The sequence below is a fragment of the Dipteris shenzhenensis genome, chromosome 14 (assembly GCF_047967505.1).
Source record: "Dipteris shenzhenensis isolate YYH24624 ecotype China chromosome 14, Dip_SZ_1.0, whole genome shotgun sequence".
In the NCBI taxonomy this organism is placed as follows: Eukaryota; Viridiplantae; Streptophyta; class Polypodiopsida; order Gleicheniales; family Dipteridaceae; genus Dipteris; species Dipteris shenzhenensis.
The window spans coordinates 49,430,867-49,450,445 of record NC_141609.1 but is presented as its reverse complement, the minus strand read 5'-3'; the positions used below and the strand labels follow the sequence as shown (position 1 = coordinate 49,450,445).

At 38.9% G+C, this 19,579-nt stretch overlaps 1 protein-coding gene across 1 annotated transcript; it reads left to right on the top strand.

The window, feature by feature from the left end:
• The first annotated feature begins 11,757 nt into the window (after window positions 1-11,757).
• LOC147894760 (putative pyridoxal 5'-phosphate synthase subunit PDX1) lies at window positions 11,758-13,026 on the top strand. The gene has a single exon (XM_087385070.1). It carries the CDS (start codon window positions 12,011-12,013, stop codon window positions 12,854-12,856), a length of 846 nt encoding a protein of 281 aa, XP_087241196.1. The 5' UTR covers window positions 11,758-12,010; the 3' UTR covers window positions 12,857-13,026.
• Window positions 13,027-19,579: the final 6,553 nt, after the last annotated feature.

The following is a 19,579-nucleotide window of genomic DNA, read 5'->3' as shown; positions in this document are numbered from 1 at the left end:
GTGGACATGCTATGATTTATCTTTAGCTTATGCACCACATCTTCAATTAGTTCATTTCTAAAAGAGGTTACTCCATCAATGAGAATTTCCAAAGGACAACCAAAGCGTGAACAAATTCGATCAAAGAGAAATTTTGCAACTGTGCTTGCCTTGCTATTGACTGTGGCCTTGGCCTCTGCCCACCGAGTCGCATGATCTATGGCCACTAATAAATAATGCTTGCCCTGAGATGAGCAAGCGAGTGGTCCCACAAAGTCCAACCCCCACCTCTCAAATGGTCCATATGCTGAAATAGGCTTCAAGGGCCCAGGAATCAACTGTCGCCTTCCAAACTTTTGGCATGCTTTACAACTTCGACACCATTCATATACATCCTTATGGAGGCATGGCCAAAAGTAACCTGCATTAAGAATTCTCCTAGCTGTGCTCGCTGAAGCAAAATGACCGGAGCATTCATAACACATTTCTAGGATTCTCCTAGTCTCCATGGGATGGACCACCTGACAGAGCACCTTGTCTTTTCCCAATTTATAAAGAATGTCATCAACAATAGTATAGGGACAAGCCTTTCTTACCAATCTCTGCTTCTGTTGTGCAGTTAACCCTTGAGGAAACATGCCTTCTTCCACATATTGTTGAACATCTTGCAGTTCTGGCCATCCAGTGTCTACCGAAGAAACCACCCCCTGGTCTTGTACTACAATGGCTTGAGTAGCTAACTCATCTGCCCTTTGATTTTCTTTTCTGTTTATATGAACAAACTTGCAAAAATCAAATTGACTACATAGTGCCATAGCCTTTTAATTAAGCTCCTTCAAATGAGGACTTCTTGTCCTGTAATGCCCTTGCATTTGCTTTATAATAAGCTCAGAATCTCCTCTTACATCCAATTCTTTAACTTGACTTTGAAGACAACCCTCCAAACCAAGAATCAAAGCATTATACTTAGTTGCACTGTTAGTTGTGATACCTGGAAGCTCTTGTCCTCTTGCCCACACCTCTTGACCTTCAAAATTCATCAAGACTATCCCCCCGGCTCCTTGTTGGCGTGAAGGACTAAAATCCCCATCAAAATACAAGACAAAAGCTCTTGGTGGTGTCTCCTTTTCATCATTAATGTCCTCCTTATATTTCATTTCTTCTCTTAGATCCTGGTGTCTTGTGAGCAAATCTGCCATAGTGGACCTAGTGGTATTTTCAGTGACAAAAGAGAAAGAGAACTCTTGAAGCTCTGACAACCATTTTGCAAATCTCCCCCCCGGATTAGGCTTGTGAACTAGATATGCTAATACAAACTAAGAGATAAGGAAGAAAAATGGCCAAGGTAATAAATAGGAGCGAAACTTTCTAACTGAAAACACCAAAGAAAGGGCTTGTTGCTCCATTTCTTCATACCTTGTTTCCACCTCTGTAAGCTATCAGCTGGCATAATAGATGGGTTTCATTCTACTTGCCTCTCCTTTTTATAGCAATACAGTACCAACTGAATGCAAAGAGACACTTGGATTTACATAAAAATCTTGAGACCAATCAGGGGCTTCAATATTGGGCCCTTACTCATAGCCTCCTTAAGTTGCTAAAAAGACTCTTGTTGCTCCACACCCCATTGGAAAGAAACTCCTTTTCTTGTCAACAATTTCATGGGATGCACTATCTCTACGAAATCATCACAAAAGCATTGATAATACTTGCTTTTCCCTAGAATTCTGCGAACACCAATGACACTCTTAGGACTTGGCAATGCCATGATTTCTTGAACCTTGTCAGGATCCATTTGCAAGCCTTCTTTGGACACAATATGCCCCAATAAGACTACTTTTGTTTGAGCCGAATGACACTTGCTAGGATTTAGACACCCTTTTGCTTCATCAATCCTAGCTAAGGCCATCTTTAACTTCTCCATGTGATCTATGGAAAAAATCATCCAAAAACACCCTTATGAACTTTCCCAAGTAAGGCTTGAGCACTTGACTCATGAACCTTTGAAATCTAGCTGATGCATTGGTCAACCCAAAAGGCATCACTCTGTAAGCAAAAACTCCCCAAGGTGTGACAAATGATGTTTTCTTTTTATTTTCCTCTCGAATACGAATTTAAAAGTACCCAGAATACCCATCACATACAAAATACATCTCATCCCCTGCTACTTGGTCTAGTATTTCATCTTGGAATGGCAAAGGAAAATGATCCCTCTTAGTGCATGCATTCAAAGGACGAAAGTTGACACAAACCCACCACTTATTTACTTTCTTTGGTGTGACAACTATAGGAGATATCCATGCTGAATCATCAACATAAAAGATGAATCCCACCTCAAGTAGTTGTGTTACCTCTTTCTTTAGTGCCTCAATGTGGATCACCCCCAATCGCCTTAAGCGTTGCACAAGTGGCTTGCTTTCTGGCTTCAACTCAATCTTGTGCTCCACAAGAGAGACTAGTCAAACCTGTGAATAGTTTGTTGCAAAGAGACATGGAAAATCATCTAACATATCGAAGTACTAGAGCTTCTCACTACCTGATAGAGAATCACCAAGAAGCTCTTCATTGCATTGGCATCATTTAGTGTACTCCAGATCCTCCACATGAAGTGTCTCTACATGATCTTCTTGCACCACCACGTTGTTCCTTCCTGACTCATCCCAATTAGCACCAAGACAAAGACTAAAGGCCACTCCTTCCACCTCACCCTCTGATCTGGACTCCTCGGAGTTACACCTTGTCTTCTCTTCTTCATCGGTTATTCAAACTCTCTGATGTTGAAGACTCCTCCTTGACAACTTCCTTTTTGTGACTTCTGATGTTGTAGTGCACCTTCTTATCATTTCCTTGCAAAATAAATTCTCCAGTATCCCACTTTTGAACAGCCTTCACCTTGCGTAGCCAAGGCCTTCCCAAAATCAATGGATAGGAACGTGCATCTAGCTTGGTAGGGATCACCTGAAAGTAGTCGGCACAAAAATTCCACATACATCCACTTCTAGATTCTTCACAACTCCCAAGGTCTTAACCCTAGTATTGTCAGCCAATTTGATGCGATAAGGAGAGGTAATACTAGAGTATTTTAAATTAGCATCTATCAAAGTCTTCTCACTCATGACATTAATCAATGCACCTCCATCAATGTAAACATTAGAAATCACTTGACCATCAATGATCACATTAACCACAGGTACATCATCCACCAACATCTATATCTACCTTTTTAACAACAGGAATGGCACTTTTCTTCTTTTTCTTCTTTGACACTCTTATGCTTGCTAGCTTTCCCCATTCCTTCCATAGTTTTGGAGACAAAGCAAGTAATTGACCAAAGGTGATATGAGCTTCCTTTTCTTTAAGGTCAGACAACAAGTCATAGCTTCCAATGCCTTGTCCTAAAGGAAAGTCTGATTGGCTAATTCTCCTTCTAGATGCCCTCTTTTTCTTAATACAATGTTCCTCTTCCTGATGTTCCTCATCTACTTCTTCCTTCCTTTCTTCTTCTTCTTTTGCTTTACCACGCCCCCGTTTAGCCATCACTACCTCTCTTTTCTCATCCCTTGAAGAAGCTTCTAACAAGGATACTTGTTTTTCTTCTTTCTTTCTCAATCTAGGACACTCGGGGCAATAGTGACCTTTTTCATTACATTCATAGCATGTGACCCCACTCTTATCTCGAGGCCCACTCTTTGGTGCTCTAGGTTATCGTGCATTGACCAAATGCAATTTTAAATCAGCAAACTCTACCATCGATTGGGAGATATTATGATCTAACTCAGAGCACTTTGGTACCTGAGGAGTGCCCATTACCTCCACCTTAGAAGTTGAAGCTGTTGAAGACAAAAAGAGGATTCGATCTTTAGAGAAGCTTCTTTCTTGGTCGCAATGCAAAGTGCCTCCACGTATGTTGTTGGATCTTTACTCATTACTTTTGAGCAAAGATGAGGCTCCAAAGCCATAATGAATTTGCTCATCTTTAAGTGCTCCATCCCTGAGAGACTTTGAGGGGTCGATGATGCAAATGCCACAGCTCACAAAGCTTTCCTTTCATACTTTGTCCATAAAGTTTCATATCAGATTGTCAACACAGAGACCATCTCACCCTCTCCTTGATAAAACTGGTCCAACTGCAATATCAAAGCATTTGGCGACTCCATTGCCCCAAATATCTGCTTCATTGCTGCCACCACTTGGTCCTAGTCCTCCTTGGTAGAGTCTGTGGCAAGGCCTCATGCCAACTCAAGGCTAAACCTTCAGGAAAATCAAGAAAAATCTCTGCCCGATCCTTTGTGGACCATCTAGAAAGCTGGCATCCTTGAACAAAATCCCAAAGATAAGACTCCGGGTCATCCCCTTGGGTCCCTCAAAACACTAGAATCTTCACCATGATGAAACACAAAAAGGAAACACCAAGATCCAACTAATATCCCAAACAAGATCCGAACAAGATCCCATAGAGACTTAGTATACCAAGACCAACTTATTATGCATAAACACTTGTTGAAAACCCTCCACAATGTGATACTCAACAAAATCTTCAAAAATAAGTGACCAACCAACACCATGAAAACATTGTGTATACATGCATTCAAGAATCACCCTTCTCACAATTGGAAGTGCATATAATAGCTTCAAGATATTGTACTCTTCATCATTTTCATAGCAAAAGAAGTTGAAAGCATTGAGAATCAATACTCCACTATTATAGTAAAGAATTACCCAAAGACTCAACTGCCAGTGCATGAAACAATCCCCAATCTATCATTATGCCTACTGACGGCATTGTCGATTCACCAACATATTCAAGACTACAAACATAAAGAATATGATCATAATGACCGTGCAAATAGCTTGAGCATCACCTCCACAATCTTCAAGTTCTCTTAAATGGGTTGTAATCTCTTCTAACGGAGTTCTTCCAGGCATCTTCTTTATCACATCAGAAACACATGCCTATATTAGGCATAACATGTAATCAAGTACACCCAAGACCATTTAGTAAGGTGGGATGAATCCAATACCAAACGTACCCAGCATCTCCACCAAAAAGATGTGACGTGAAGTTGGGGGTAATGAAACTTCACGCACCTCTTAGCTTCCCACTCTTCCCAATCTTAATAATAGAGACCCTTGTCACTTACAAAAAGAGATCAAGAAAATATTTTCATGCAAAGAAAACCACAAAATATCTTTCTCCTTGCTTCCCTTATAGGAGAATGAATATGGTAACATCCCAAGTGATGTTGTAGTCTAGCATCAGAAGAAGAAAAGGATCTGTAGAGGCCATTATCTCACCAAGCCGGTTCGTGCCAAAGAGAAGAGTGATGCATTGTTGGAAGAAGATCTTTTGACTCAACATGACATGAACTGATATATATCTAGGGGCTTGAAGGGGCTGATTTGACTGGATGGGTAAATTCTGGGGAAACATGGCACCTCCGTCATAGAGGCCTCTAGAAATGGCTCAAAATCATTCTATAAATTGCTAGAAAACACAAAGGTCTATAACTTCCACCCAAAAAATGATATTAAAAATTAAAGCACATACAAGGATGTTCCTTGAAGTGAGCTTTGTACTGATATAAGTTTTGTTAAAAATAGATAACCGTTGAAGAGATATGGATAGTTTACTGAAAGGGGGTAAAAATTGCCATAGAAATAAACAGTCATACATAGAGACTCATAACTTCTTGTCTTGGACCCAATGCAAGAAATAATTATATAGGAGGGAGAATCTTAAAGAGAGCTTTGCGTTGATATAAGTTTCATTGAAATCGGACCACCAAGGAGAAAGTTATAGGCCAAATATTGACAGGGGGTCTAATTGCTATATTAACTACCATCTGCCCATGCAGATTTTGCCCAAGCAAACTACTCCCTCAAGGCTCCACAATTATCAACGATCCAATACCCCTAGAAATTGCCTAAAATAGAGGAAGAAGCTTGCATGGTGGCTCGAGAAACGGATGGACCATGTGTGCACAGTGAGCGGCCGAACAAGAACTACTTTAGAGACTTGAATAGAGAGAGAAAAGAACATAGGAATGGAGACTCAAGGAAAATGATAAGAAGTGACTTTCATTTCCATGAGAGTAAGACTCCACTCAAATACACTCAAAATACTACAAACACAAGGGAGAAGAAGAGGTTTCATACATACAAGAGGGAGCGGAAGCTCCAAGACTACTCACAGAGAGAGAATAAACTAGAGAGAGATGGACTCAAGAGTCTACATAAGAGAATATCTACAAGAGGGAGAGAAGGTTCATGGAAGAGGCTTGAGGAGACTAGAGCTACAACAACATGAGGCTTAATGGTGGAAGAGATGATGAACAAGGGATAGGAGGGCTCCTTTTATAGAGATTTTGTCACCCTCCTTCACCCATTTACAATTGCTGCCTGTAGATTCTTTTCCCCATCAAGCACATAAGCACGTATGTCACCATCCATGTCCTTTTTTGCTACTCTCGCCATGTGTCCCATCAAAAGATGCTCAAGACTCTTAAAATATTAAGAAAGTCAAGAGTCTCCCCACATGGAGCCCATAGGGACCCTCTCTTTTCCATATGTCCACATCCTCCTTATTTCACATGGGAATTCTAGAAGGATTTCTCTTGACTCCACACTCCTCCACATGCCTTCCACATGCTTGGCATATGGCCTCTCTTATATTATTAGAACACATGGACATGAGCCCACCTCTTTATATGACTCTCTTCCTATTTTCTAAAAACCCCATAATATCCCATACACAAATAACTCTCACCCCAACCAAGGTACTTATAATTCATACATATGGTATTTACAATGATCCATTCCACTCATCCTCTCAATCCCATACAATATCTTAGAAAATAGAAATAACTGAGAGCTGCTAGGCTATCACTTGATACTCAAACTCTTATCAAACATAGAAGAAAACAATACCAATGCCAAATAAAAAATATCAATTTTTGGCATCATAGTACATGTGCATTATTATAGATGGTATGGATCGAAATACAACAACATTACCTTGATTCATTAACACTCCACCTAAGCTACAAGGAAAATACTTTTTGAAGACACATCTATGTGGAGTGTTAGTGCATGGATTTAAGTTTTTTGCAGACATATGGATTGATTCCTTGCATTACATGATAGCAATCTGAGTTGTAACATCCGTTATAAAGGCACTTCACAATGTACATGCAGAAAAAGATTGCCTACTAGTAGCAACTTTAAGAGTACATGCAGACAATTGCAAACGAGAGAATAAGAATGTACTCTTCTTTGCATTTTTCTCAATGCTAATCACTCATCGAATCTTCAATGAGATTGAAGTTGGTTTTTTATTGGTTGGGCACACACATGAGACACACATGAGGATATCGATCAGGTATTTAGCACGGTGTCAAGAGAACTAAAACACAAGGACATGGACGATGGATGACTTGATAAGAAAATGTGGGAGGCAAGTTGAAAGGATGTATGATTGAAAGGATGGTTAAAAGGATGTATGATTGGAAGAGCTTTATTCTACCTTTCATACAAAAACGTGGTGATGCCTTGATAGGTCATAGCACTCCACACTACTTTTGCTTTTTCTTGAAGGATGAAAAACCAATGATGTAATGGCAACACTATTATCATGATAGAACATGGAAACTTGAACAACCTTACAGTCTCTTAACTTCAATTTCGAGCAAAGAAATGCATCCAACATGGACTCCTGTAAAAGAATTCAGCGAGAAATTCAAAGGTGAAATAGAAGGCTTAAAAGCTTTTATTACATACAAAGAGGAAATGCTTCAGAGATTTCTTGATTGGAAGCCTTCTTGGAAGGAACAAACTGTTATTTGTCTTTAATAGCAAGACCTAACAATTGATAAAGGACCTTGCAAAAATGTGAGTAGATGATATTAAGGTAGAACGGCCTTTATTTTGGCCAAATGTTGGTAATGACTTGTGCCCAACATGTAGTCTCTTTGAAAATGAGTTTGAATTGCTACTCCCACGTCCATATTCTAGACCCAAGAAGAGAGAGTTTATGCCACAAAATAGACATAGATGACCATTGTTTTGTTGCAGTTCGACCATAGATAATGAACATAAGAGCATGAAGTTTTGGGTTGCAAAAGTAGTGGACATGAGCATGGATTACTAGGGGAGAGCTACAACATTTACAGTGGTGGTATGGTATGAGCCAAGGGGTAGGAAGGAGAACCAAGATAACAATACATTGTATAGTAGTTGTCTAAAAAAGGAATGGGTCCCAAACCATGAAGCAATTTCAAAGCTTTCCATAGATACAGTCATAGTATCTTGTGGAAATCAAGAATGAAGAAAACAAAGAAGCACATGGGGTATGATGTAGAAGAAAAAATAAAAATACTGCCAATTATTTTGCACATTATAGAGTTCATAAAGATGCTTGCTAAGGAGGAAGTAGAAGGAGATAGCACAAATGAAGAATGCCCATGACAAACCCATTCAAACATTGAGAAAGACTAAAAGTGATGGTGGTCAAATGAGAGTGAATGAAGATGGCACCCAAGCGACAAGTGACGACGAATCGGACATTTGAACAAGCAAATGTTAGGATCGCCCGTTTGTACTTAACTCGCTATAAAGGCAGAATTAAATTATTGAAAAGGCCGTAATGGATCCTTTGTACAAAGACTCATCCAGAGCAATATTTCTTGTAAACTTATGATAATGTAAAATTGCAAGCATAGCTATTGCTATTTTTTAGAGTACAAAAGATTCTTCCATGTCTCTTTTCTATGTAAGCCTTTTAATTCTGGAATCTTCAAGAGTGTTGTAGTTTTGTGCAGTGAAATTAAAAAGAGTTTTGGAGGTCTCTTGTGTATACCTTTTTTATTTTCAAGAGCGTGGTTTTTCATGGATTTAAACTAATAAATCATTGACAAGCTTCAAATTGCATCTATACATACATATGATATTTTCAAAGATGAAGTTAGTAGTACTCTGAGCCGAGTTGTCTTAGAGTGCCTTAGCTTCTACTCACTCAGTAGCATAGTCAATGGCAACAATCAGGGATGTTTTTATCAAAGCTATATGTATATATTAATATAAAATCTTGGCGAAAGTTTATCGAGCTTGTTTTTTTAGTTTCATAATTTTGATAGAACATCTTATAATTTTTTATATTTTCTTTTAAAATTTGAAGAAAAAGTTGTAAATCTTTGCGAAATTTTAAGATTTTAATCATTAAAGTTTCAAATCTTGGCGAATGTTTCCAACCTTTATTTTTATTAGACCATATAAACTTTCGACACCAATATAAAAGTTTCGCCTCTTAACGAAAGTAAGAGAAAAAAATCATCCTTGGCAACAATGATGTATTTATTTTGAGTAAACTTGGCTAGTTTAAAAGTACCAATGAAAAACCACACTCTTGAAGATTCACAAAATTTAAAAAAGGTATACACAAGAGCTCTGCAAGACTCTTTTTATTTTCAGTGCAGAAAACTATAATACTCTTGAATATTCAAGAAATTAAAAGGTTTATATAGACAGGAGACATGATGGAAGCCTCTTTTGTACTCTAAAAAATAGCAATAGGTATGAGCGATAAGCATTGAGCAAAATGCAAAGAAGAGTACATTCTTATTCTCTCGTCCACAATTGTTTGCTTGTACTCTCAAAATTGCTGGTACGTGACCTTTTTTCTACATGTATATTTTGAATTTCCTTCATAATAGATGTTACAACTTGATTGCTATCATGTAGATGCAAGGAATCAATCCATATGTCTGCAAAAAACTTAAATCCATGCACTAACACTCCACATAGATGTGTCTTCAAAAAGTATTTTCCTTGTAGCTTAGGTGGAGTGTTAATGAATTGAGGTAATGTTGTTGTATTTTGATCCATACCATATACAATAATGCACATATACTCATTTGGATAAGAAATAGACTATGCCAAGTGAAGTCTCTAAATTGTTGGTGAAGATAGAACTGCAATATATAAAATCTGATCTGTATTACAAGGCTTGTGGCAATGATGCCAGGAATAGCCAAGAGGCTTTACAAGGCTGAAATGATGTGCACAATGCCATGACATAGCCGAATTGGATTTACAATGGTGGCATGTGTGTGTGAAATCAAGTGTTATATGCCCACTGAAACAATCTGCAATGACTCTTACACATTGGCTACAACGCACGCTTCCTACCCATGTTCTCTTCTGTCTCAACGACCTCACTTAGCAAGTGTAGATCAGCGTCTTCCACTCCAGTGATTTCTGACAAAACAGTCGAAGATCCGCGTGAGGAATATATCCCTGTGAAAACGGAAGCAAGCTACTATCCATACAGTTAGCACAACGAAGAATATGAAAAAAATCAACTTTCTGTTGTTTAGAGAAACTACATTGTCATTAAACTATAATGGTTTTTTGGAATAACTTGGATTCTCAGAAGAAGAGTACATTTTAACACTAGAAGCATCTATTTCACAAGCAACACTATTCTTAAAAAGAGAACCAAAAGACATATACACTAATAGTTTCAATCCAACATTGTCAGCACTTTGGGGAGCAAATACTAATATACAATTCATACTAAACCCACATGGGGCTGCTTCATATTGTACATCTTATATGACAAAAATCAATAAAGAGACCACTGAAGCTATCAAATCAACACTTACACAAAGTATAGAATTGAATAATGCGCCAAATGATCGCATTCGACATGTTGGCAATGCAATTCTAAATACACAACACATAAGCTCCTAGCAAGCTGTTTACTTATGTCTCTCCCCACCACTATCAACATCATCGAGGCAATTTATGTACATAAACACAAATCCTCCAGAGAAAAGAACACTGCTATTAAAACACCGAGAACAACTGCAACTACTGCATCTAGAAGACACAAATATTTTTTTTGACAACATTATTAACAAATATTTAAAACGTTCGAGCACTCTTTAGAGCATTTGTTTGGCTACTTTTGCAAGTGAATATACACTAACACCAGCTTCAGTAAAACGAAGGAGAAAACCTAAAATAATAAGATTTAATAACTACAATGAATCCAACAATCCTAAAAACTCCTATAGAGAACAATGTACTTTATACCTTCCATACCACAAAGCCGAACCATCCCTTGATGAAGACACTCCTACATGGCACGACAAATACAATGAAAACAAATAAATAATAAACAAAAACAAAGAAAAATACAATAAAGTTATTCCACAATTTCCTACAACATCAAATTCCACTTCGAGTGCTTCCACATCATCATTTTGCAAATCTAAACTTCATGACATGCACAAATATGACATTGGAATTGAAATGATGGACAATTTTGCACTCATAAACATATACAGTTCTCCTTCATCATCCACTTCCACACTTTTGTATTCACTTTAAAAAATCCTTTCAACCATAGAACCAAACACACCAACAATCATAGGAGACTTCAACATTAACTATAAAAACCTCAACAATAAAACTAAAGCCCAACATACATTCATGACAAAAATACATATGACACAATTAATTCACCAACAAACCATTGTTCACAGTTCAATTATAGGACAAACAAACCAGAACAACATACTCTAGCCGGAACTAACTTCATCTATTGGTCAAACCACTCACTCATTTACACAAACATACGATAACCTTAATGGCAGGCCTTATGAATGTAATTCAAATTGTTTGGTGAATATCAAATTGAAGAAGGGAGACCACAAGGGAAGGGAGGAGGTTCATATTCCAAGTATAGGCTCCAAAGAAAGTCTTTTGACAATCCACCTCATCACCTCCCTCAACCTTGCAAACATTCCTGAAGCCCGATCTAACCAGAGATCTCCCGTTCCCCCGTACAATTTCCCTCAATCTTTGGTTCCTACAGCCAAATCTCCCCTTCCTTGAGCGCAATCCATCAAACACAGCCTTCCATTTTGTGGGATCATCCTCAGACATGTCGCATGTGCCCTCGTTTTCTGGCTTCTGATCGGGAGCGGCATCGACCTTCCTGGATTCAAATCTCGCAGAGAATCTAACAAGCATGTCTGAAAGCGCCGTGGTGGCCCTCTTCGAAAACGCCGATGCAATCAAGTCCTCTTATGCCGTCAAGGTGGGCATTGCCCAAATGCTGAGAGGAGGGGTAGTTATAGACGTTTGCAACCCGGAGCAAGCGCGCATTGCAGAGGAGGCTGGCGCCGTGGCTGTCTTGGTCGTCGATGATGCTATCATCGGGACGGGTAAAGTCGCTAGAATGATCGACCCGGATGTTATCAAAGCGATCAAAAAAGTCGTGACAATTCCCGTGATTGCCGAGGCAAGAATTGGCCATTCTGTTGAGGCACAGATTCTTGAAACGTTAGGGGTGGACTTAATTGATGAAAGCGACTCGTTGACTCCCGCTGATGATGTTAATTACATCAACAAGCACAACTTCCGCATTCCGTTCGTATGTGGGTGCCCCAATCTGGGCGAGGCGCTTTGCCGCATGATTGAGGGTGCAGCGATGATCAGGACTGAGAGCGATGATGCCCTGATGGGTGACATTGCAAAAGCAGTGCGGCAGGTACGATCGTTACTGTGCGATGTGAGAAGTCTGCAGGGACTTGAAAAGGATGAGCTACACAGTTTTGCGAAGCGGATTCGAGCGCCTTACGAGCTTGTGAAGCTAACGAAGCAGTTGGGCAGGCTACCAGTAATGGTATTTGCGGCCGGAGGAGTGTATACCCCTGCTGATGCGGCCATGATGATGCAGCTGGGGTGCGATGGGGTCTTTGTGAGCTCTCACATATTCAAGGTTGCAGATCCGGCCAGGAGGGCAAGGGCATTTGTACAGGCAGTGACGAGCTACAATGATTCCCATCTTCTGGCAGAGGTAAGCACTGAGTAGAATAACAGCAAAACCCTTTCTCTCCAAGAATCTTGATTCACACAATAACACTGCACTTGAGCTCAATCAAGTGCTGCCACAGCGGCCATTTTTCCACCCTGAAGGAGTCCATGAGGCACAGCTTGTTATCTTCTTGCTGCAAAGTCATTTTGGAATAAGAAGTCCGTAGACCTGTGTGTTCATATTCACTTGTATAAGGAACAACCAACTACTAACAAATAATGAAATCCACTTGTTGGAACCCTCAAGTCTGTAAACGTTTATGCTGTTCTTCTCATGTCTAGGGTTTTCGTAGACGTTTGGACGGTTGATTTATTTCACTTAGTGGACTCTCGGAAATATAATGTTGCACTGCAAAATGGGCGGATGTATGCTTTCTGTTCAAAGCTTCAGAAAGATCCATCAATCATCCAAAATATTGAGATCCTACACAGTAGAACTGATTCCCGCCATGAAACTGTAAGAAACAACACTGAAGGAAAGCCAAGATGGAGACAACTATCATTGGCAGGATCACGAGAGAGAAGCCTAGACTAGCGGCATCTAATCATAATTTTGACCCACAATGGAGTTGCACATCTAATAATGATCAAGCTGAATTAATTGGCAACAGGAGGGTCCTTGCTACCTTCCTTGCTACTTTAGAATATATAGATAGATTTTAAGGTCCTCCTCCATACCACCATGGTTACTCACGGACAGCGAAACAAAAGTTGGATTTTCTTGCAACCATTTCTACAACTTGATTAAGCGCACTTTTGCTCAAGGTTTCCCACCAAGCAAAAATTAAAGGGCCTTAATGAACCTACTTATTAGTTAGTACATAAATGCATTGCGAAATTCATAAAACTGTACTGAAACCTAATGCAATATGAAGCCCAAGAGACTCCGCGGGTCTTTAGAAACCCAATATAGCTGCTTATGCTTGGGCATTGATGATGACATAAGTGTTGCTTTGCTTGCTAAGTATGTCTTCCTTTTGTTTTCCATAAAAGTTTTTGTTTACCTCTTTTTTTTTCTCTTTCATTTTCCCTTTTATTTTTTGTGTAGATTTTTGGTCTTTAGAACAACAAAAATTCTAAATTTGTATGATTGGACTTATTCTAGTCTTACAAAGGTATATATATATACATATATATACACACACACACACACACACACACACACACATATAATATACATATACATACACATACACATATACATACATACATACATACATACATATATATATATATACACATGCATGTGTGTGTGTGTGTGTAGAGAGAGAGAGAGATTTCTATCTTGAACTTCAAATGAACATTTTTCATAAGCAGCATTGTTTAGCTTTGGGAGGAAAGACAAATGAGAGAAATGCAAGGAGAGCATGGGATTCAATACTTACTTTACCCAGAAACTAATAAATGGATTAAAGTTTTTGCCAAGACCTACTTTCACTAACCACTCTACCAATTAGCATATTCCTTGACCCTCACGTTTTCATTCACGAGTTTGCCTCATTTGCTTCACCTCCATTGTCCATTTTGCAAACATTTCCACTACAATAAAGGCATGTTTGTCATCAATTGTTTTGCGAGTTAGCTTATTGTTTTTAAATTATCCTATATGATGAAATTACTCACAAAAGTGAGTTGTGAATTTCGATAATATGGATGTGTGTAAATGGAAAAATAAATTTTTGGTTACTAATTTCTCTCTCTAAATACATACCCATTTACTCTAATGTGCTCATATGACATGTCTTGTCTGTTTGCACCTTTTTGCCTCCCAGTATAGTTTTCTGGGTTGCTTCTCCCCCCCCCGGTCGACTCGCTCCTCAGTAGACATGCATGCATGTGTACATGAGCACGCCTGTGCATGCTTACACACCACACACAGGTTGTAAATCTAGCAATTTGCAGTCATATTTGTTGTGTGCTCATGAGGCCTCAGCATAGCATCTTGATGAAAGTTTGCTTTATCTCTTTTTCTATGGTGTTAAGGCCATATGGTTGTAGGTGTATGTTGAGCCATATGTCTGTAGATGCTATAGTATTACGACTTCCCCCCTCCCCCCCCTCGCCTTCCTTTGCCTTTCCCCCTTCTCATGTGGAGATGCACGAATGCACACATTATTTGTTACTCATTTGTGAGGTTAGTTTCTTTGTTGATCATACATCATGGCACTTTATTTAATTAGCACTTATACACACATAAATATTTTTCCTTATTGATTTTTACCATGGAATAGTTTTTCACCATATGCTCTTAACATTTTGTGTGTATATGGGGGTAATGGCATATTAAATATTTATCATAATGATTCTCACAATCTACATGTGTGTGTGTGCATGCGTGTGTGTGTGCGTGCGTGTATGTGTGTAAAATTTATGTTTAATTTTTACAACACATTCTTATTTTGAAGTATCTTGCTTTGATTTCTTATTGATAATTTAATTATAATTTCTATTTCAATTGTAAATGAATAACACAGCTTCTCGTTTGCTAGTGTTATTGTCTTCTACATGTATGTACATCTCTTTTCATCCCTCATCGATGTCATTAGGGTTGAAACAAGCCTCTTATGATAGAGGAGGTACAAGTGCATTTAAGATTCCCAAATGATGAAATGTTACTAGGTCTATGGTGCAGCCAGTGCTCATCTTGCATTGTCACTAGGCTTCTAATTTCTATTTTCTCACGCTATTTTTCTTGATGAGTATGACCTTCAATTCAGGTAACAAGGGGGATTTGGTTATCTATTGGAAAGACGTATTTGTTATAAATTATAATAGGAAGCAATACTTAAGCTCTTTGTTTGTTTGATTTTTATTTAGCATGAAAAATGGGCGAAGTCGGTAGCTTTAATGGTCACTTACTTGAAGGATTGGAAAATACATACCAAGTAATTATATCCAATTTTTGACTACATTGAAGAGAATGGAGACATAAGTAGCCTAATTACAACAAAGGTTTCTATCATTTAAAGCTCATAAGGCTACGTATTATGTATTTTCATTTATGGAGGTCTTTTCAAATTATTCATGAATCTTTATCTTTCTACTATATATATTACCATAGGAAAAGTTTCTCTCAATGCTTCCTTTTTACTCTATTTACAATACAAGCAACTTATGTATCCTAATATATGTTGTTGATACAATTACACAATAGAGGACAAGAAGATTGTAGTTTCCCTCTTCTTCTTGTTGCCCATCTTAGTGTCTAGATTTGAACTCCTCAAATGTATTAAAAAGCACCATATGCACTTTGCTTATCCTCTCAAATAAATACAAATTGCATGTAAAATTATTAGACAAGATTATCTACTCTCTCACTTGCATGTAGGTCGTACTTTTGCAAATGCCACAGGTGGCATTCTTAGAATATGTCGATTGACATTTTCATAATAAAGAAATAACTTTATAATGATATGCACTTATACTAAAAGGTGTTGCACTCAAAATGGTGGTAGCTACTAGAGCTCTTACTTCAACGCCTCTATTTTGGACTTCTGGTCCCTATTAAATCAAATTGAATCAACCCCTAAACTCAAGAGTAGGTTGAGCAATCTTTGACTTCTAAATCTTTTTTGTCAAACTAATATCTTTTCATTTCTTGATAGTGATCATCGCATTAGTTGACTGCCAATCATGGTGGATATTTTTAACTCAATATTAATTACTTTCACATCTTGACTGCAAGACTACTACCTTGAGCTCAACTGTGGTCTAGTGTCTACTTTGATGTTCACTTCAACTGACCAATTTCCTTAGTTGAGTCCCCTCTTTGCTTAGCCGATTCCCTATTGACCCTCTAAGGATGAACTCATGCTTGGACCACTCGAATCGCAACATTTATTCTTTAAATTGAGTGTAGCTCTCAACATTCTATAGCTGAGCTTGGCACATTGTCATCGCTTCAATGTCCTAGGTTGTCTTGACATATCCTTGGTAGCATTATACTAAATTTTCTTTGTTAGATGTACCTTTTGACTTTTCTTTCCATCAGTTGGGCTTGTTTGATTAATTTTCCATCCCTTACCTCAAGTTATTGGATGCTCTACTCGTAACCTTCCATAGTTGCATCCAGTTCTTTGAGCGTGTCCATTTCCTCATGGAAGGTATAGGGTTGTCCCTCATCACTTGAATCTACCTACTCCTCATCCTCCTCAAAGGGGATTCTTAGGGGCTCTCCCATCTCTTTGGAGTGGAAAAGATTCTATAATGAGATGAGAATATTCACTTAGATGTGAGATTCTGGTGAAATTTCTCAAGCCCTCATGATTGTGGGGGTGGGAATACTAGCACTTTCTCCCTTTTGAAGTTGGGAAGAGAACAAAATATATCCTTGTACATAGGTGTGGATCACAGGATCCCATAAGTGTTGACTATTCTAAAGGCTCTCTCTATATAAGAAGCCTATCTTTGTATTGTTCATATATACATTGGAATATATTGAGTGTTTCATACTTTCTATCTCTCTCGTTAAGGTTTTCCATACTTGGTTTGATCCTCCATGATCTTTATGCTCATTGAGTGGTAGATTAGGCTAGTACGATCCGCATTTTCACACCAATTGTAGGAAATAATTCCCAATCCAAGTAGCAGTCAGTAGGACAATCCACGAGTCGCAAGGCCTTACCATGGAGGACACACTTGCATTTGACCGAACAAGGATAAAAATACGCACGCTCATCTACACAACCTTGTCTAGGGTGCCAGATCCAAACAACATGTACCTTATTTGGGAGTTGGAAGAAAGACACATCAAAGTCAACTTGGTGGTTTTGTCAGAACTTGAAAGTTTTCACTCCACGGTAGCATTGACATTGGAACAAGTAGACTTCTCACTACACCATCACAACAAACTCAACATTCAATCACGAAACACGAGGTCCTTTGCAACACACAAAGCAGACATTCTACAATGCAGTGGCTTTAGTCTTATGCCTCCAAGATTTTGATACCCTAGATTTTGAAGGTCCGATTCATGCTAACTACTGATATTCCTCTGCTCTTTAGAATAGGGGAAGGAGGGAGCAAAGGAACATATTCATCTACATCAATGATGGTGCCAATCCACTTGATCCTAAAGATATAATTCATCCTAGTTGCCTTGATACTAACCACCCTTCCCTTTTTTCCCACCTCTTGAGCCAAATTCTTCATAATGGATCTCAAGGGACTTAGGCCAAAGACAATAGCCATTGATAGTCGCTAGAAATTTACCAACTCCTCAAACTCAAAAGTCCTAGGGAAGCCTATGTAGATTGATAAACATAAGTACCCATACCATCCTACCCTTGGGGGGCATCTCTACCCAATCTCACACATTGCCTATGGCACCTCCTCCTCTTGGAGTAATACATTGGGAATCCTGATCCCTTTTGGATATCCCTCAGTTGTTCTTCTTAAATGAAGTACAAGCGGGGAATCATTTGACATTGTCATACTTGCTAAAATGCATCCTCTCCTTGGCGAGCTCTCCATCAGATCTCACATATTTCCTACTACACCTCCTCCTCCTAAAGTAATGCATTGGGATTCCTAACCCTTTTTGGATAGTCCGCAGTGGTGCATCTTTAAATGGATTACAAGTGGGGAATGATATGACATTTTCATATGCATCACTCAATCCCCACATAACACATGTTAAGGTGCTTCAATAGTCTGTTGTTCCTGTGTTGATTGAAAGAGAAGTGTAGAGTGCTTGGAAGATAGGATAACTCCATCTCTCTCCATGTATAATGACCCCTGATTACAAAGATGAGCCACTCCCATGTACTCCTCTTTGTTGTGTGGGAATTGCTAAGAAAGGAACTTTGTTTTGCTTGTCCTCCCCAAACTCCAAGTTCTTGAAGTAACCTCCAACAAACCAAGACTTGATGACTGGAAGGCAATCAATTTTCCACCTCCAGAATGTTTAGGAATTTGATCTTGAAATCACCCAATCGTAGTCCCATCCACACCACTCCGCTGGTGGAAATCTAGCCCTGATCAAACACATTAGGGGCAACTGCTTGAGAAAAGAAAATGCACACCCCTCCACTCCTATCAATTGTGGGGATCACACCTCAAGTCCCCTCCTTGGACGAATACAATGGCATTGTCTCAAATTGATGCTAGAAAAATCAAGAGAAAATCCACCATTCATTCTACCACAAGTCGCTATAATTCTTGATGAAGGATTAGATGCTGCCGTGACTTACCTTGGAGCCTATTCACATTCTAAGTCACCATTGTTTAGATCATGGGGAGGGGTGAGGGGATGGATAATAATTCCCTCTTGTGAGTTGGAACCAAAACTATGATCTCACATTTTTGTAAATTCAAGCCACCAGGGGGGTGGCTATAGCGAGAGTCCTCATCTATATGACAGCACGTGAGAGGCATGATTATCTCTATGCCTACCTTCAAAGACCAATGCAACATAGAGGATACTTTGGCATCTATCTGGCTAGTGCATTGTTGAAGTGTCTAGTGTTTACCATGGGAGAATTGGAATTTTGACTCCATCCAGAGTACCTAGACCTAGTCTATGTTAGTGTATAGGCAAGAAATCCAATTGATAAGTGGATGTGCCACCATGGATTACCAAAATTTTTGTACCTCTAGGGAACCAACCACTATTCCATCATATGGAACATTGGATCCCTCATCATAAGATCAAACAACATTCGGGTCCATTGCTACATTCTAGTGGTGGCATAGTTGAACCCCTAGAAAGGAGTGGTGGAAC